Here is a 17,251-nt window from a genome sequence, read left to right as displayed (position 1 = left end):
CAAAATATCTACAAACTGGGTACATTGATTTTTTATATCCCAATTCCCATTCAATTGTAGCATAATTGGGATTTTTGACATAATTTCATTTTTTTCAGAAGATTTGTAGAAGTTTTTATTTGTGAAAACAGAAAATAAAGCATATACAATCAGAATACAAATAATCTACAATTTATCCACAATTTCTGCAATATGTCGTCTTCTTCTTCTTCTTCTTCTTCTTCTTCTTCTTCTTCTTCTTCTTCTTCTTCTTCTTCTTCTTCTTCTTCTTCTTCTTCTTCTTCTTCTTCTTCTTCGTCGTCGTCGAGTTTCAATCCGAAATTCAGTCAAAACCAAGTCTAATCTTCACCAAAATCCCTCAAAATTGAGATATAAACTCCAAACCATATTCCTGATTATTTTCAACAACACCCAATCCAAACAAATAATGACTTTTGAAAACCCAAATTTGAATTCAAAGCTTTCAAGCTTTTTAATGGATGTCAATGGTGGAATTACTGCTCTCTTTTCATTTGCTTTGTATTACTGAAATTTGCGATTGAGAAATAGAGAGATGTAGAGATAATTTCTGGAAACAGAGTGTATCGCAAAAACAGAGTATGGAAAATCTTGTTCTGCGTTGTGGAAGGTCAAAGTGAAGCCGACGATAATTATGGAATGTGCGTGATTTGCATTGGGGAAGATCTGGAAAATATTTAATTCCCCTTTTTTAGCGCGCAAAATAAGGAATCATAAAGCTATAGTGATTCCTTATTTAATGCATTGTATATATTAGGTAGAAATACTATTAACATGAAGGGTAATAAGCAAACTATGAATATATTTGGTAATATAATTTCATATATGGTATATATAGGAAAACGCCTCTTTTTTCTATCTATATTGTACGTACCATTTTAAGGCCCATTAGAAATTATGAAAATCCAAATTCCTTCAAACGGGCCGGATCCAACCCAAACCGTAAAACAGTTGACCCAAATTGAACTATCAGCCCTCAACTTCCCGCCGTTAACTTTGCTCAGTTTCCATCTCTTTCTGCAGCAAGCTCCTCACTTCCTCTCTTTCTCTGTATTCACTATCTCGCGCTCAAAACCCTTTAAAGGTATAGATTTTTATGTATGTTTACTGTCCATAAGATATTTTCTGCAACAAAAAGTGACCTCAACTGTACTAATTGAGTAATTGTATCTGTTTCTGGTTGGTCGTTATGTTTATAATTGGATTTTTATTGAATAAATTTAAAAAAAAAGAGCTTAATTTTGGTGTTCTCCTTTTGTTTTTTCAGGATTTCAGCTGAAAAGGGGGAGCTTGATAATGGAGGAAGAAAAGGAGATGAAAAAAGAGAAGAAAAACATCCCTGTAGTGCCATGGATGAGAAATCCAATTGATATTACTACCTTTGATCAATGCTCTCTCGATTTTGTGCCTTTTCTTGATCCAAGGTACACTTTAATCTTGAGAAACTGCATATAGGTGCTGTCTTTTAAAATTATTGAATTTGATTTTTTTTTAACTAATCATGTCTCACAATCTATATGACATTCTATTTATTTTGGGATGTATAAAAATGTTTTGGTTCTATTTTATTATTTGAAAAAAGGTAAGTATTACTGATGCCAAAAGCTAGCACTAAGAAAGTGCTGAAGTTACCTCCAAAAGAAGCAAAAATAAAAGTAAACAGGTGTCAATTTATACCCCTTCGCCTGCATAGCTAGGTCAATTTTTTAATTGTATAGTATATACTATATGTTGGAATCCCCTAAGCGTCTTCGTGTGTATATAGTTCATTATATTGATACCCAAGTGAAATTTCTGGCTTTGCAACCAGGGACGGATCTACGTGTAAGGGATGGGGTGGTACGCCACCCGCAAGCTTTGACCGAGATTATGCAATAGTATGTATACATACATGTATATATAGAAGGAATGTATACAAATATTTTAAGTGGCACCCTCAGTAACAAAATGGCTCAAGGTGCCACTGGTAAGGCACCGCCATTTTCACCCGAATGGTGGGGGTTCGAATCCTGCCCAGCTCATTGTTTTAAAAACTTTTGTTTGGTGCATTTAAGACCATTACATGAGGATCCTTTTGTCTCTTCTTTCTCTTTACTTAATTGCTCTTTTTTGTTTATTAGTAGGTCCTATTGATTTTTCTTTGAACTTATTAATTTATTTTGATTTTTTTTCTCCTTTTTTTTTCCTTAAACATTTAACAGAAAATATAAGAAAAAAAATTCTTTCACAAATCTATTCAAAGAAATCCCCCTTGTTGCACTTTCCTAACTCCTCCGTGATTTATCAATAGATAATAAAAAATTAATTGTTTTCTCCAGGATTTATTTTGTTGTCAGATTGCTCTAAAGTAGGACAATTGTATATAATATCTAGTGAATTAATTTTCATAAAAAATATAAATTGAAAAATATCTGTAGACTTCCTTAATCTTTAGAGTGCGTATTAGTATAAGTTTTTGCCTTAAGTAGCTAAAATGATAACGAGCCTTTTTTCTTGTACAAAATTCATAATCCAGTTGAATTTTTTTACTTGTTTTCCATGTTATCATAATTATTACGTAATCTTTTTGCTCGATCGATTTGTTTATATTAACTCCAAAGACGAATAATCCGAACCGAAATCCAAATAGACCGAACCGATTAAATTTATACCCTATTTAGTAAATTGTAATATGACTACGTTCAAAAATTTTGGCACCCAGAGCCTCTAAATCCTGGATCCGCCTCTGTCTGCAACCGACAACGAGACAGTTGTGAGGGTTTTTTTTCAGCATTTTTTTTATAGAGGAAAGCAAAGTGTTTTGATAGAAATAATAGCTCAATTCAGACCCAGAAATTATGGTGTTTAGGCGCACTGACAGCTTCATGTAATTTACAGGATATATATATATATATATATATATATATATATATATATATATATATATATATGATGAAATAGGGAATAGGCATGACTGACTTTATTAGCTCACTACAGAAATGACTTCGTATAGAGGAGCCTATCCTTTTTGTTTTTTGCAGGAGGCCTTTCACCTTGTGAAGTTCAGTACTAGCGTAGTACTTGACTATTTTTTGCTACCAATAAAATTTTAAAAAAGGGCAGCCCGGTGCAAATTAGAGGTTAATATTAGAAATGCATCCAGTAGATGCCAAAATTAGAACAGTGGGCAAAAGATTGGTTAGCTCCTTTTCAGTGGATCTCCTATATGCATTCAAAGGAATTAACAGAGTAAAAAAAAAAAAACTCATTAAAACTATTTACAGAGTGAAGATTACTCCAAGAAAAAAGGTTCAAGACACATCTTGTTTTAAGCAGATGAGAAGGATTGAGACTCCTTCAAAACATCTATGGTTCATCTCATTCCATATGGACCAAAAAAAGCATGCTGGTATCATCTGCCAAAGTTTCCGAATTGATTTATTTACTTTCCACTGTCCCAGGCACCTATATACATCTCTAACACTGTAAACTAGACACCGGGAATGCACGATCAAAAACGAAGTGCTTAGTTTCCGGTGGATGAAGCTGTTTGGTCGCGTACCTAATGTACATCCTATTCAAGCTATAGGACCGGTGTAGATCATAACAAGTTTCAATCTACTGGCGCGAATTACTTATTTCTTACAAAGTCGCGGAAAGAAATATTAGGGAATGCTACACAAGCATACAGGCAAAGTATTCGTAAAATTTGATTTGACTGACCTGATCAAATTAGGTTACAAAATAGGAGTATACTTCCTCGCCGTCAATTTGATCATCCTTTTGAATTTCATGCTTTCCTTGTTGGTGAAAATTGCTAGCTGACCTAAATAATGCTCCCTAATCCCTTCGCGAAAGAAAAAGGTGTTTCATTCCTTCGTGAAAAGGAAATGAGCAGAATGAAATTATAGTTAACCTTTCATCTCACTTTTGAAGTTAAAATTTCATTTTTTATCCCAGATATCATCAGTTTAGTACTTTCAAAGCTTTATTGTTTATAAATTCTGCAGTTGAAACATAGTTGCACTTATACCTTTTGCTTCCGTGACACTTCATACTGGATTTCTTACACTTCCACTTCAACTTGTTCTTACCCCTGCATGTTTCTTCACTAGGTTAGTGGTGGCTTTGAAGAATATGGGCATCACTTCACTCTTTCCCGTGCAACTTGCTGTCTGGCAAGAAACAATTGGACCTGGCTCATTTGAACGAGACCTTTGTATAAATTCACCTACTGGGAGCGGAAAAACTCTTGCTTACGCGTTACCAATTGTTCAGATGCTGTCTACACGTGCTGTAAAATGTCTTCGTGCACTAGTGGTCTTGCCTACTAGAGACCTCGCTTTGCAGGTTATTCACATTGATTTTTTAGTTTTAGTTTTGGAAAATGTGTAGTGCATAATTACTCAAATTCTCAATTACCTGTAAATCTTTGCCCCATTTCTAACTTTGGCTCTCTTTTTTGATAGGTATGTCGATGATCCTTAGGTTTTTTCCGCCTTAGAACTATGACTTTATGCTACCGATCACCCAAAACCGAAAAACTAAAAGTTTATGCTTTTCCTGAAAGTCCTTTTACTAGCAATCTAATAATTTGTTGGAATTTTTTCTTTGTACCTCAAAGGCTTTAAAAATAGACGTATCTACATTTCCACTTGCACAATATATATATATATATATATATATAAAGACTCTATATTTGCACTTTAACATGCAAATACAGATAACTAACTTCTCGGAAGAAGGTTATGTTGTTATCATTTGTTTCTGTTTTCAGGTCAAAGAGGTCTTCTCTGCTCTTGCACCTGCAGTAGGTTTGTCTGTCGGCTTGGCAGTTGGTCAGTCATCAATTTCGGATGAAATTTCTGAGCTCATCAAGAAACCCAGTGTTGAGTATGGCAGATGTTATGATCCTGAAGAATTCTCATACGAGTTACAAAGTGCAGTAGACATATTAGTGGCAACACCTGGAAGACTGATGGACCACATCAATAACACTGATGGTTTTACCCTTGAGCATCTATGTTATCTTGTAAGCTGCATATTTAGTTGCTTAGAATTTCTTAGGATGTATATTTACACGAGACCCCAAGTCTTATCTTTTTGTTGCCATTTATTGAGTCCTACCATATTGATATAAGTATGTCCGTATTAAACTATCGTGGCATAACGCATTTCTGTCTGGGAGTATCTTGCTCATCTTAAGAAGCTAGGTGTCCCAGCTAACTTTTTGCTTTTCCTTAGAGTCTGGTATCTCATTAGTCTATAAGGCCACTAGCAAAACCAGGCACTGGGAAGTGAGAAGTACCTTTTGATAATTTGGAAGGATTTTTCTAGAAATAGGGTGATGCCAATTTAAATACAACAGACCACAAAAGTGCATGCTTTAGCAGCACATGTGCTGGTTAATGTCTTTACATTAGTAGCTTTGTAATGACACCATAACCACTGAACTTGATATTTTTCCACCATCTTCATTTATATCAATAAATTGATCAATCAGTAATAACTGTACATGAAAGAAATAGGAGAGCTTTTTAAGCAAAAGAGCTGGATTTCGTACATCTGAGAAATATTTTCCCGTTTTAATGTCTTTTTGGTGCACCCGTGAGGTGTCTTTTGCAGAGAATCATATCTATCGGTAGACTCTCTACTTTTTGGTATACCTTTTGTATATGGGAGCTTTCTCATTAGCAATAAAGTTATATTTTCTCAATTTAAAAAGAATAATGTATTTGTTATTCTATTTGCTTCAATGCCTCCTTCCTATTTGAAAAGGGAAACATAGAATGCTAGCGACTCAAACAATTAAAATTTATTTCAGCTTAATCATTAAACTTCAAGTGGTAGTAGTAGGTCTTGTGAGTGTGGGGCACACACTTTGATATTGCTCGTTTATTCTTCTTTATGCTTTGTTGAACCATTTGACTTACATTTTTTTTGAAAAGAAAGTTGAAGAACAAACAAGGAAGAGATCCTAATGGTTGACTTACATGGTATCATGTAGGTTGTTGATGAAACAGATAGGTTATTAAGGGAAGCTTATCAGTCCTGGCTGCCTACTGTCATCCAGCTGACCAGCTTTTCAATTGATGGGAACTTCCCTTCTGCTGATGATCTTCTTCCTTGCAATTATGGTTCATTGAAGACAATCAGGAGAGTGTATGTTCTATTCCTATCCTCCCCCTTGTGAATTGCTTAAATGTGGAATTCCTGTTAGATGCACATCTTCTCTCAGTCGTGATATGACAATTTTCTAATCATACTAGAAGTGAATATCTGATTATTCAAGTCTGGTTCATTGCTTTATGACAATTGCACTATACCTTTGACTGTCAAACCAGTTCATTATGGAGCTGCTGGTTCTTGTGATCATGAAAATGTATCCACTTTTTATCTGAAACTAAGGCTGCCTAAGTGTTTGCGTTAGTGGATGCAAGTTTGCTAGAAGGTTTGGACCTTTGATCAAGTGATGGTTCATTGAGTTTGCTCCTTGGGATCGAAGTGCATATAGGCATTTCACTGTCTTGTTTTCTTTTTGTCCATTTCAAGTATGGGATTATTTTAAGCATTGCTTTAAAACAAATGCAGGGGCACAGAAAGAGGGTTCAAGGGCAAAGCCTATCCAAGGCTTGCAAAGATGGTTTTATCAGCCACACTAACACAAGACCCAAGTAAACTTGCTCAGCTTGATTTACATCACCCTCTTCTTTTGACGACTGGAGAAAGACGTTACAAGCTGCCTGAAGAACTCAAATCATTTAAAGTGGTGGGACTATGCTACTTGAATGAAATAATCTCTATTTATACATTATCAGCTCTTTCCTGATGTGCCTGAAATGTGTTTACTATTGCATATAATTTATCTTAATGAGTATTAGAACTCATGTTTGCCTAACCTATCAAAAGAAAAAAAATCATACAGTTTGTTGGCTCCTAACTCTTAAGGCATTTACTAATTTAGCTATGTTATTTTGCGAGGAACTTTGTTTTGTGTTCTAAAGATATGCTCACATAGCAGAAGTTACTGCTCCAGTGTAGTCTTTCATTAAATCTCTGTTTTGCAACACCTTATTTTCTCTAAAAGCATTGGCTTAAACTGTTTTGTGTATTTACCTCATGGATTGTCTTTAAACACTCATACATGAATGTCTTCCCTACTTCTCCACACCATTAAAGCGACAGCGTGATACAAAGTGAGGGTTTATCTAAAAACCATCACTTCGTTGCTTAGTGGGACGAAGTAATGCTGAGGGTTTATCTAAAAACATCACTCCATTGCTTAAAGCAACGGAGCAATGCGATGTGAGGGTTATCGCCTTATGAGGAAGCAATGTGCTTCAGAAAGTAATTTATCCAGTGAGAAGCAATTCGATTGACATTGAAAGATGAAAAAGAAAAAAGCCGTTCTTTTTTCCCCCAGTTAAAAAAAGGGAGGAAAAGAAATAAAGAATAAGGGTTTTTTGCTCTTTGAGTGTTAGGATTCCTCTCCAAATTACATTTTAATGATGTTTAATTTGAGCTGTTGGATAAATATTTTCATTGTCGGATACTGGATGCTGATGTTAGCAATTTCAATTGCAATTTAGTGTTTGAAGTACTATATTCAAGTATATCAGGTATGTGTTCAATTTGAAAAAGTGTGCACCTCACTTATCACTTTTCGCTCCCATTGGAATTGCTGCTATTTTTGCATCCTTTGCTTTTGAAGACACTGTTCTTCACTAGAAGATGATTGATATTGGTGAATTTACCTTCTTTCTGAGTAGATATGTCAATCGAAGCTCAAGCCACTTTATCTAGTTTCCCTTCTTCAAAGTCTGCAAGGGGAGAAATCAATTGTTTTCACATCATCTGTGGAGTCCACTCATAGATTATGCACCTTGCTTAAGTTTTTCGACAATTTGCAAATTGAGTTCAAGGAATATTCTCGTCTTCAACGTCAATCTGTAAGAAGGTACTGTAGATGTATTCTCTAAACAACTTTAATTTAGCTCTGAGCTTTTACATTATTTGATTTGCTAGACAAGTTTGTAGTCAGATGTACTAAAGATGCTTGCATGAGCACACATGTTACTGAAGCTAACTGAAGGTAGTGATGCAAGGAGCACCTAGGTTGCTGGAAAATTTTGATGTACTATTGTACTGTTATAAGTTCTATTTTGCTTATCGGTTTCCAAGGTAATATTTTAGAAGTGTAAAAATCTTAGGTTTTTGACAAAAGGGATAGTTTTCCCTACTCCCAAAATTATGCATCAGAGACAGTTTTCTCAAAAGATGTATCACAAGACAATCTTGTGTGGCCATATGAGAATGTCTGCATCTCACAAGAAATCCTATCTACCCTAATTCAAGTGACTGCTCTTTGTAGTCAGATGTACTAAAGATGCTTTGCATGAGCACACATGTTACTGAAGCTAACTGAAGGTAGTGATGCAAGGAGCACCTAGGTTGCTGGAAAATTTTGATGTACTATTGTACTGTTATAAGTTCTATTTTGCTTATCGGTTTCCAAGGTAATATTTTAGAAGTGTAAAAATCTTAGGTTTTTGACAATAGGGATAGTTTTCCCTACTCCCAAAATTATGCATCAGAGACAGTTTTCTCAAAAGATGTATCACAAGACAATCTTGTGTGGCCATATGAGAATGTCTGCATCTCACAAGAAATCCTATCTACCCTAATTCAAGTGACTGCTCTTTGTAGTCAGATGTACTAAAGATGCTTTGCATGAGCACACATGTTACTGAAGCTAACTGAAGGTAGTGATGCAAGGAGCACCTAGGTTGCTGGAAAATTTTGATGTACTATTGTACTGTTATAAGTTCTATTTTGCTTATCGGTTTCCAAGGTAATATTTTAGAAGTGTAAAAATCTTAGGTTTTTGACAATAGGGATAGTTTTCCCTACTCCCAAAATTATGCATCAGAGACAGTTTTCTCAAAAGATGTATCACAAGACAATCTTGTGTGGCCATATGAGAATGTCTGCATCTCACAAGAAATCCTATCTACCCTAATTCAAGTGACTGCTCTTTGTAGTCAGATGTACTAAAGATGCTTTGCATGAGCACACATGTTACTGAAGCTAACTGAAGGTAGTGATGCAAGGAGCACCTAGGTTGCTGGAAAATTTTGATGTACTATTGTACTGTTATAAGTTCTATTTTGCTTATCGGTTTCCAAGGTAATATTTTAGAAGTGTAAAAATCTTAGGTTTTTGACAATAGGGATAGTTTTCCCTACTCCCAAAATTATGCATCAGAGACAGTTTTCTCAAAAGATGTATCACAAGACAATCTTGTGTGGCCATATGAGAATGTCTGCATCTCACAAGAAATCCTATCTACCCTAATTCAAGTGACTGCTCTTTGTAGTCAGATGTACTAAAGATGCTTTGCATGAGCACACATGTTACTGAAGCTAACTGAAGGTAGTGATGCAAGGAGCACCTAGGTTGCTGGAAAATTTTGATGTACTATTGTACTGTTATAAGTTCTATTTTGCTTATCGGTTTCCAAGGTAATATTTTAGAAGTGTAAAAATCTTAGGTTTTTGACAATAGGGATAGTTTTCCCTACTCCCAAAATTATGCATCAGAGACAGTTTTCTCAAAAGATGTATCACAAGACAATCTTGTGTGGCCATATGAGAATGTCTGCATCTCACAAGAAATCCTATCTACCCTAATTCAAGTGACTATTAACCGCTGTCAATTTTTATAGGTTTAGAAAGAGGGAATGTTTGGTGTTGTTCTGTCTCGGTCGCAATCTGAGTTTATTGTGGCTTTGAACTCTGGGAACTGGGTTAAATGGAGAACTTTTCTAAAAAGAAGAAAAAGAAGTAGAGAATAAAGAAACTTTTTGGTCATCATGCTTGATGTTGTATAAAGGTGGTGTTATGTTTATTTAGGAAACATGTTGTCGTGCAAGAATACCTATGTAAACGTTGTGGTATTTCTTGTTGTTTATTCAAGTGTACAATAGTGCAATTTCATATTGTGAACTTTTGTCCTGCAGCAAGACATTGAACGCCTTTCGGGCAGGAAAAGTGCAGGTTCTTATTTCCTCTGATGCTATGACTCGTGGAATGGATGTTGAAGGAGTTAGAAATGTCGTAAACTATGATATGCCTGCGTATATAAAAACATTTATTCATCGGGCGGGTCGAACGGCAAGAGCAGGCCAAAGTGGATGTTGCTTTACTTTATTACGCAAAGACGAGGTATGATTTTTAGTGATGATGAGGTGAAGGTTTAAAGTTGGTTGCCTTCTAACTTTAAATGATCTGCTTTTGTAAAATGATTTTAAAGTTCCGGCCCTGAAGGGAACTAACATTTTGTAAATTACCTGATGTAGTAAATCTTACTGTTGCATGATATTAGGACAATTAGTACTTTTTCTTTTGGTTTTGTTTTTGGGGGGTGGGGGGTTCATCTTGGATTAACTGAGGTATTCCCTAACATTAGAATTATGACTACTTGAGCTGGTTCCCAACCATCAAATGGTCACAAAATTGAAAAAGAAGTCTGATCTTGAAGCTCATAAGCTTCCATAAAGTTAAGACGTCCTCCACTGTCGGTTTGCTCCTTCAGTCTTCATATTATGCTCCTAACTGTCACAGCAATTGCAGTGTTGTATTGAGATAATAAGTATGATTTATGAACATACTTCAAAAAATATGATCTAATCTCTGACTATTAACTACATATACCACTAGGTTTCTTAACCATTTCCGAGACATAACTTTTGGTGGAGGACATTGACTTGGGACATCAAATCACTAAACTTTCTTTTGCTTTTTGCAGCAAATGTTCCTAGCTTTGTTCTTTATTGTTTGAATATGGAGTTTCCAATGCTAATTATTTCAGGTTAAGCGGTTCAAGAAGCTGTTACAAAAAGCTGACTGTGACTCTTGCCCCACATATTCTGTTTCATCTGAAGTAATAGAATCACTCAACTCTGTATATACCTCAGGTACTTTTCTTTTCTCATTTTCAACATATTGGAAGTACTCTGCATGACTAATTGTTTGGTCAATGTGGATGTAGTTGAGAATTATGAAGAGAACACAACTCGAGATCACATATTAGCCTTTTCGGTGAAAATAAATATTTGCTCAAGTTCTGCAATTACTCTTCTGATATTCTTTGTCTTTTTAATTGAACCTCTTTTTTCCTTATCCTCAAGCTTTGGAGAAACTTAGAGAGAATGTTGAATCAGAAAAGTTTAAGAAGAGCAAGATTAGATTGAAGTCTTCAAATGTGAGAAAGGAGAAGTGAAAAGCTGCCGTGAGGATAACTTCCATTTTCCTAGATGGTGTAGCACTGAGTTGCCAACCCGGTATGATTATACCATAGGTGAGTATCTACATTTTCGATGTTATTATGTGATTTTAATTTTTTATGAGATTATGTTTCTTGCTGCTAGCCTATAGATTGTCACCACTGGTCTTGGTTCTTTTGGTGAATGCCGTGCAAAAGAGTTAACAGAAGAAAGTGTTCCCGTTGTTTCTTTTTGACAGTGGTAATTTGTAAGGGGTTTTCCTGTACTTTTTTTAATCTCTTTTCCTAAGTTGCTCGGACTATGGTGCAGGTATCCAATACGGGGACGGATCCGAGTATCGGATTCGGCAAAATCTAAATTTTAAGATTCGGGGGTGCGGATCCGGATATGGATACGGGTGCGGGGATTCGGCTAATAAAAAATAGAACTATAAAAATATTATAAATTATGAGAGATATTCTGTGAAAAACTTATATGAATGTTGTAGAATTCAATCTTTGATTCTCCAAGATGGACATTATTATTTCATTTTCCTAAATCTGTTTTATTTTTGATTTTGAGAAATCAAAATCTCAATTTTTCTCCCAAATTGGTCGATAGACTTCGGTCAAAGTGTCCGAAGTCAGTTGACTGTATCCGGGACGTATCCCGCTCCCGCCTCGTATTGGGACGGGGACGGCACCAAAATCGACGAGTTCGCGCAACTTAGCTCTTTTCTATTGCAGTTATCTTCATCTAGACAATGTAAATACATTCAGGCTTAGTGCTATTCTTGAAATTTCTTCTTTATGTTTAAAAAGTTACACTCTTATAGTAACAATTGATTAAAGTGTGAAGAGGGACAAATGATTCTTGCATAACTTTTAATATTGGTATTGGATTAGCTGAAGGAGAGGAAAACGAAAAATCAAATAATCTTGTAGTACCTTGAGTTCTCTGATTATTTTTAGATCCATTGAACATAGGCGACCAGTCAACTTGTAGTAGGAGACGAAGTGCATGGAAGTTTGCGCCGCTAGCTGTCATGTGGGTAGTTTGGAAGGAACGGAATAGGAGAGCTTTTGAGGGTGTAGAGATAAAAAAAAAAAATCAGTTTAGGAGTAGTATTTTATCCCTTATTTCTTTTGGTGCACCCACAAGTTTCCTTTATGTATGAAGAATGGGTGTCATTCGTAGAAAACCATCTCGTTTTGTAGGTTTTCTACTTTTTGGTATACTTCTTGTATGTGACTATGTTTTGCTCAAACATTAATAAAATTATTACTTTATCAAAAAAGAAAAGCCGAAGAGAAGTCTAGTATGAAGAACCTTTTACGATGGTATTTTAACCGTAATTATACAGCTAAATTCAACCCTCTCTGTCTTTACTATGGACACTTAACACATAAGCTGGTAATATTTGAAGCGCCAGATTTCATTAGATCCATGTTGATTCAATGGAAGAAGAAGCTAAGAATGTCAGTCAATTACATCTGAACTGTCCCTTATTTATGCGGAAATACCACTAATACGCAGAACAACAGCTGTGGAAGTGGCTGTAAAGATGAGAGGGTGACTCCAGCAAGTCGAGAGGATGATACCAAAGGAAGGAGAAGAGAAAAGGAAGCTGAAGGAAACGGGAAACTGAAAATCAAGGGAACTAGACTAACAAAGGAAGTGTAGGGATAGGGAGAGAGGAGGAAGAAGGGGGGAGTATCGGAATAATGAAGTTGGAGGGTAAACTGACTCACATGTTAAGAATTATGGTTTCTTTTTGTTTGGGAGGAAAACACTAGCTTACAACATAAGGAAGAAGCACTGGGCGGAATGACCAGTTAGTATTATATAGCAGGAAAGGGGAGCAGTAGGTTCTTTTGATGTAAAGTTGCTAATTGGTTGTATTAAGCATGGGCGTTTCGACATTCTCGTATTCTGATCTAGTTAAGTGCAGCTGAGTTCACTGAGCTATAACATGTTAATATATGCTTGTGACTCCTTCCTTAGTTCTTGTTTTATGGAATAAATTGCTCTGCTTATTTATTAAAGAAACACACAGAAAGTACTGTGCATAACAATTTCTTCAGCCGTATAGAAATAACTTTGGAAATATTTAAAGAAGTAGCAATAGAAGTTTACTGCTAGTTCGATGGAGGAATTTTCCTTTACTCCCACAGGTTACATACGGTCAATATTATCTAGTCTCGGCAGAGCTTGGACTCTATCCAAGCTTTGTAGACTTCGTATCTAAGAAAGAGAGAAAATTGCAGAAGGAAAACATTTAGAAATCATTAGACTTGTACAGAACTTAAAAAAAATTGAAAGAACTCTCAGCAAGCCTAAGTAGATACTTCAGCTGCCAAATACAGAAAAAGACCTCTGAACTTCTTTGAGATAATATTTTGAATTTTTTGCATTAGAAGATGAAGCAGAATAAGCTGAAGATGATGAAGGTGAAGGACTCTTCCGAGAAAGTGACTCGCTTGTGCCAACTTCCCTCTCCTCCTCATTGATGGTATCTAGCATCTTCGAGGTTCGGTGTCTCATGACATTTACAAACTGTGGTGGTGCTACCTCTATAACAAACCTAGCAATACGAGCATTTGCCATTTTCTTTAGTAGGTTTTGGGAGAGACTGTTGAGGGAAAGGTGCAAAATACTATGTAGAATTGTAGTAGTAGTGTTCGAGAAGGTGGATTGTATGACTTAGAAAACACAAAAGGGATGAAATTTATAGGGGTGTGGATTAAATTATCCATCTATGGTCTGGCTTAAATTGCCTAAGTCATCTTAATCGAAAGGCTTTAATCATTTTTAGCTGTTAGTGCCGCCACTTGCTTTTAATATTAATTGCAAATATAAAGATGTTTCCCATTGCTGTCACCCTCTTGATGAGATATAAAATACACATAACTTAAATACGCGGTATTTGTTGCCATTGAAAGCTTCCAATTTTGAACTTTTCCTCATCGAGCTGGAGCCTGCTGATTGAATGACACATGTCCTTTCTGCATTTAGTGATTCACAGTGTATGCATAATTATTGTGATTGATTGTGTGCATGTTAAAAAAAGGCATCTCGCTGGAAATGCATTTGTAGCTCTTTCTAGAATTGTAGTTGGTAACTTGATTAAGCATCTACTAATCCCTCTATGTGGGTTTTCTGCTAGAGACTTGTTTATTTCCTGCAGAATATTTATAAAAACTATATTTCATCAGATATTAATGATCACCATTATAACATAATGTCAACACCCACACCTTAACTTGTTTGTTTGAAGGACCTTTAGTTAATGGTGTGAAGAATGAATACCTTTAGTTAATGGCTTTTTAACCTTAATTATACAGTTCTACTCGAGCTGCTATGGCTTTTACTATGGACAGTTAGTTAACATAAGCTAGTCATTTACGAAGCTAGCAGATTCCATTTTATCCATTTTGTTCAACGGAAAAGGAAGCTAAGAATGTCGATCAATTACATCTGAACAGTCCCTTAGTTATGTGGGATGAATGACAGCTATGGAAGTGGCTGTAAGGATGAAGGGTGACTACAGCGAGTCAAGAGGATGATACCAGGAGGAGGAACAAGGACAAGGGGGTTATGGTGCTGATATCTTATGAATCAGACAACAGTACCAATGAAAGAGGATTGAGGTTGGAGGGAGAACTCACTCACACGTTAAGAATTAAGGTTCATTAGACAATGGACGTTTTTCATTCTGTTTTTTTTCCTTCGTATTTTTGCTTTTTGTTCGGAAAAAAGAAACAGAGAAAGAATTGGTTGTGAAAGAATTTTGGGAATTGTATATTCAATGATGTACTAATTCTAATAAACTAAATTAGATTTAATGAATTGATTAAAATATTTAGAATAAATAGATATAGAGCAGGTAGCGGAAATTGAACCCACATTGTTAGCTTGGAAGGCTAGGGGTTATAGTCGTTGTCGATTCATCATTTTTAATGTCTCTATTTCAGAACCGGACATGAAACTTTGGTCTTGTTGTTTTGGAGGAAAGCACCAGTTGAGAGCAAAAGGAAGAAGCGCCAGGCGCGAGATCAGTTAGTGTAGGGAAGGGGATCAATGGGTTTTTTCGAGGTAAAGTTGCTCAGCTGTTTGTAGTAAGTACAAATGTTTTTACATTCTCATATTCTGGTCTAAATAGGTGTAGCTTAGTTCACGGAGAGAGAGAGAGCATTTATTGTATGCTTGGAACCCATTTCCGAGTGCTTGTTTTGTGGAACAAAATACTTTATAAAAGAAACATACTGTGCATAACAATTTTTTAAATGTATAGAAAGTAACTTATGGAAAATTAAAAGTAGCAGCAATAGAAGTTTACTGATAGTTGGATGGAGGAATTTTCATTTTCTCACACAGATTACTTACAGATACAGTCAATATTTATCTAGTCTCAGCAAAGCTTGAACTCGACCAAGCTCTGTGGACTTTGTAACTAAGGAAGAGAAAGAAAATTTGCAGAAGGAGAACAGCTAGATATCAGTAGACAAGCTTAAGTTGAGCCTTTAGCTGCCAAATACAGAAAGAGACCTCTGAACTTCTTTGAGAAAATATTTAGAACTTTTTGCATTTGAAGCTGAAGTCGATGAACTCTTCAAATAAAGTGACTCGCTTGTGCCAGCTTCTCTCTCTTCTTCTTTGATGGTATCTAGCATCTTTGAGGCTCTTTGTCTCATGACATTTACAAACTGTGGTGGTGCTACCTCTGTAACAAACCTAGCAATACGAGCATTTGCCATCTTCTTTAGTAGGTTTACAGTTGAGGGAAAGGTGCAAGATGCTAGGTAGAACTGTAGTAGTGTTTGAGGATAAGATGTATTTTATGCCTTAAAAAACACAAATGGGATGAGATTTATTGATTAGATTATCCATCTGTGGTCTGGCTTAAATTGAGTCAGTCGTCTTAATCAACAACAACAACCACCCAGTATAATCCCACTTAGTGGGGTTTGGGGAGGCTAGTGTGTATGCAGACCTTACCCCTACCTGGGGTAGAGGCTGTTTCCAAATAGACCTCCGACATCCTTACCTCCAAGAACTTCTCATCTTGCTCTTGGGGAGACTCGAACTCACAACCTCTTAGTTGGAAGTGCAGGTTGCTTACCATCAGTCGTCTTAATCGAAAAGCTTTAATCATTTTTAGCTGTTAGTGCAGCTACTTGCTTTTAGTATTAACTGCATAGATTGAGATGTTCACCATCACAATCATCTTATTGAAACTATATCCTCTTAAATGGGACCGCAGAATGCAATGTGTCAATGCATTAGTAGAAAAAACAACATAACTTAAATATGCGGTTTTTGTTGCTATTGAAAGCTTCCAATTTTGAACTTTCCTTCATTGAGCTGGAACCTATTGATTGAATGCCACTTGCTCTTTCTACATTTAGTGTCTAAAAACTGGTTCTTTCATGTAGATCTGGATGTATCGTGCAGTCAGTGGCGAGTCAAGAAGACTAATCCTATTTGGGATTGTGAAAGCTGGACTTGCCATGAGAGTTAATTGAACTTTTGTGTTTGTTACCCAAAAATCACTTCTCTTTTTTTTGTTACATAAAAATAATTCAACTTTGTGTTCATTACATAAAAGTCACTTTTCTTTCTTTTGTTACACAAACATCATTTTACTTTGCTCTAGATATCATAAAAGTCACATTTGTACTTGAAAAGCCTATTATGCCCTTGGTATTATATAAACCTTCATATTTATGTAATACCTTTTATATTATATACTATATAATATATTTTTAACTATGTATTTTATTTATAATTATTTATTATTTTTATAATATATTCATATATTTAATTTTTTCCTAACATTAATTTTCAAAATATATTAGTAGCATTATTAATTTTGTCAGTAACTTTAATATATATTAATAGAGAAATAAATCGGCAAGTACATTTTCGTGAGAAAATTCGCAGATAACCAAACAAAGAAAATGAGGAACAAATCATATGTTAATCTTTAGG

General features: G+C 35.5%; 1 protein-coding gene across 5 annotated transcripts; it reads left to right on the top strand.

Annotated features, from left to right (window-relative positions):
* Positions 1 to 1,004: 1,004 nt before the first annotated feature.
* Positions 1,005 to 16,947, top strand: LOC104246893 (DEAD-box ATP-dependent RNA helicase 1). Of its 5 annotated transcripts, none has more exons than XM_009802795.2 (12): positions 1,005 to 1,102; positions 1,286 to 1,442; positions 4,113 to 4,347; positions 4,775 to 5,029; positions 6,005 to 6,159; positions 6,589 to 6,766; positions 7,767 to 7,954; positions 10,016 to 10,220; positions 10,867 to 10,972; positions 11,186 to 11,355; positions 15,276 to 15,355; positions 16,696 to 16,947. In XM_009802795.2, the coding sequence occupies exons 2-10, from the start codon at positions 1,315 to 1,317 to the stop codon at positions 11,275 to 11,277; spliced, it is 1,542 nt and encodes a 513-aa protein (XP_009801097.1). In that variant the 5' UTR covers positions 1,005 to 1,102; positions 1,286 to 1,314; the 3' UTR covers positions 11,278 to 11,355; positions 15,276 to 15,355; positions 16,696 to 16,947. The 5 variants fall into 5 exon arrangements, with proteins under 5 accessions (XP_009801097.1, XP_009801095.1, XP_009801096.1 ...); XM_009802793.2 differs by having other exon boundaries at positions 15,235 to 15,355; XM_009802794.2 differs by lacking the exon at positions 15,276 to 15,355.
* The last annotated feature ends 304 nt before the right edge of the window (positions 16,948 to 17,251 follow it).

This window comes from Nicotiana sylvestris, chromosome 11 (genome assembly GCF_000393655.2).
Source record: "Nicotiana sylvestris chromosome 11, ASM39365v2, whole genome shotgun sequence".
Classification (NCBI taxonomy): domain Eukaryota; kingdom Viridiplantae; phylum Streptophyta; class Magnoliopsida; order Solanales; family Solanaceae; genus Nicotiana; species Nicotiana sylvestris.
The sequence above is the reverse complement of the archived record's forward strand: the minus strand, read 5'-3'. Positions and strand labels throughout refer to the sequence as shown.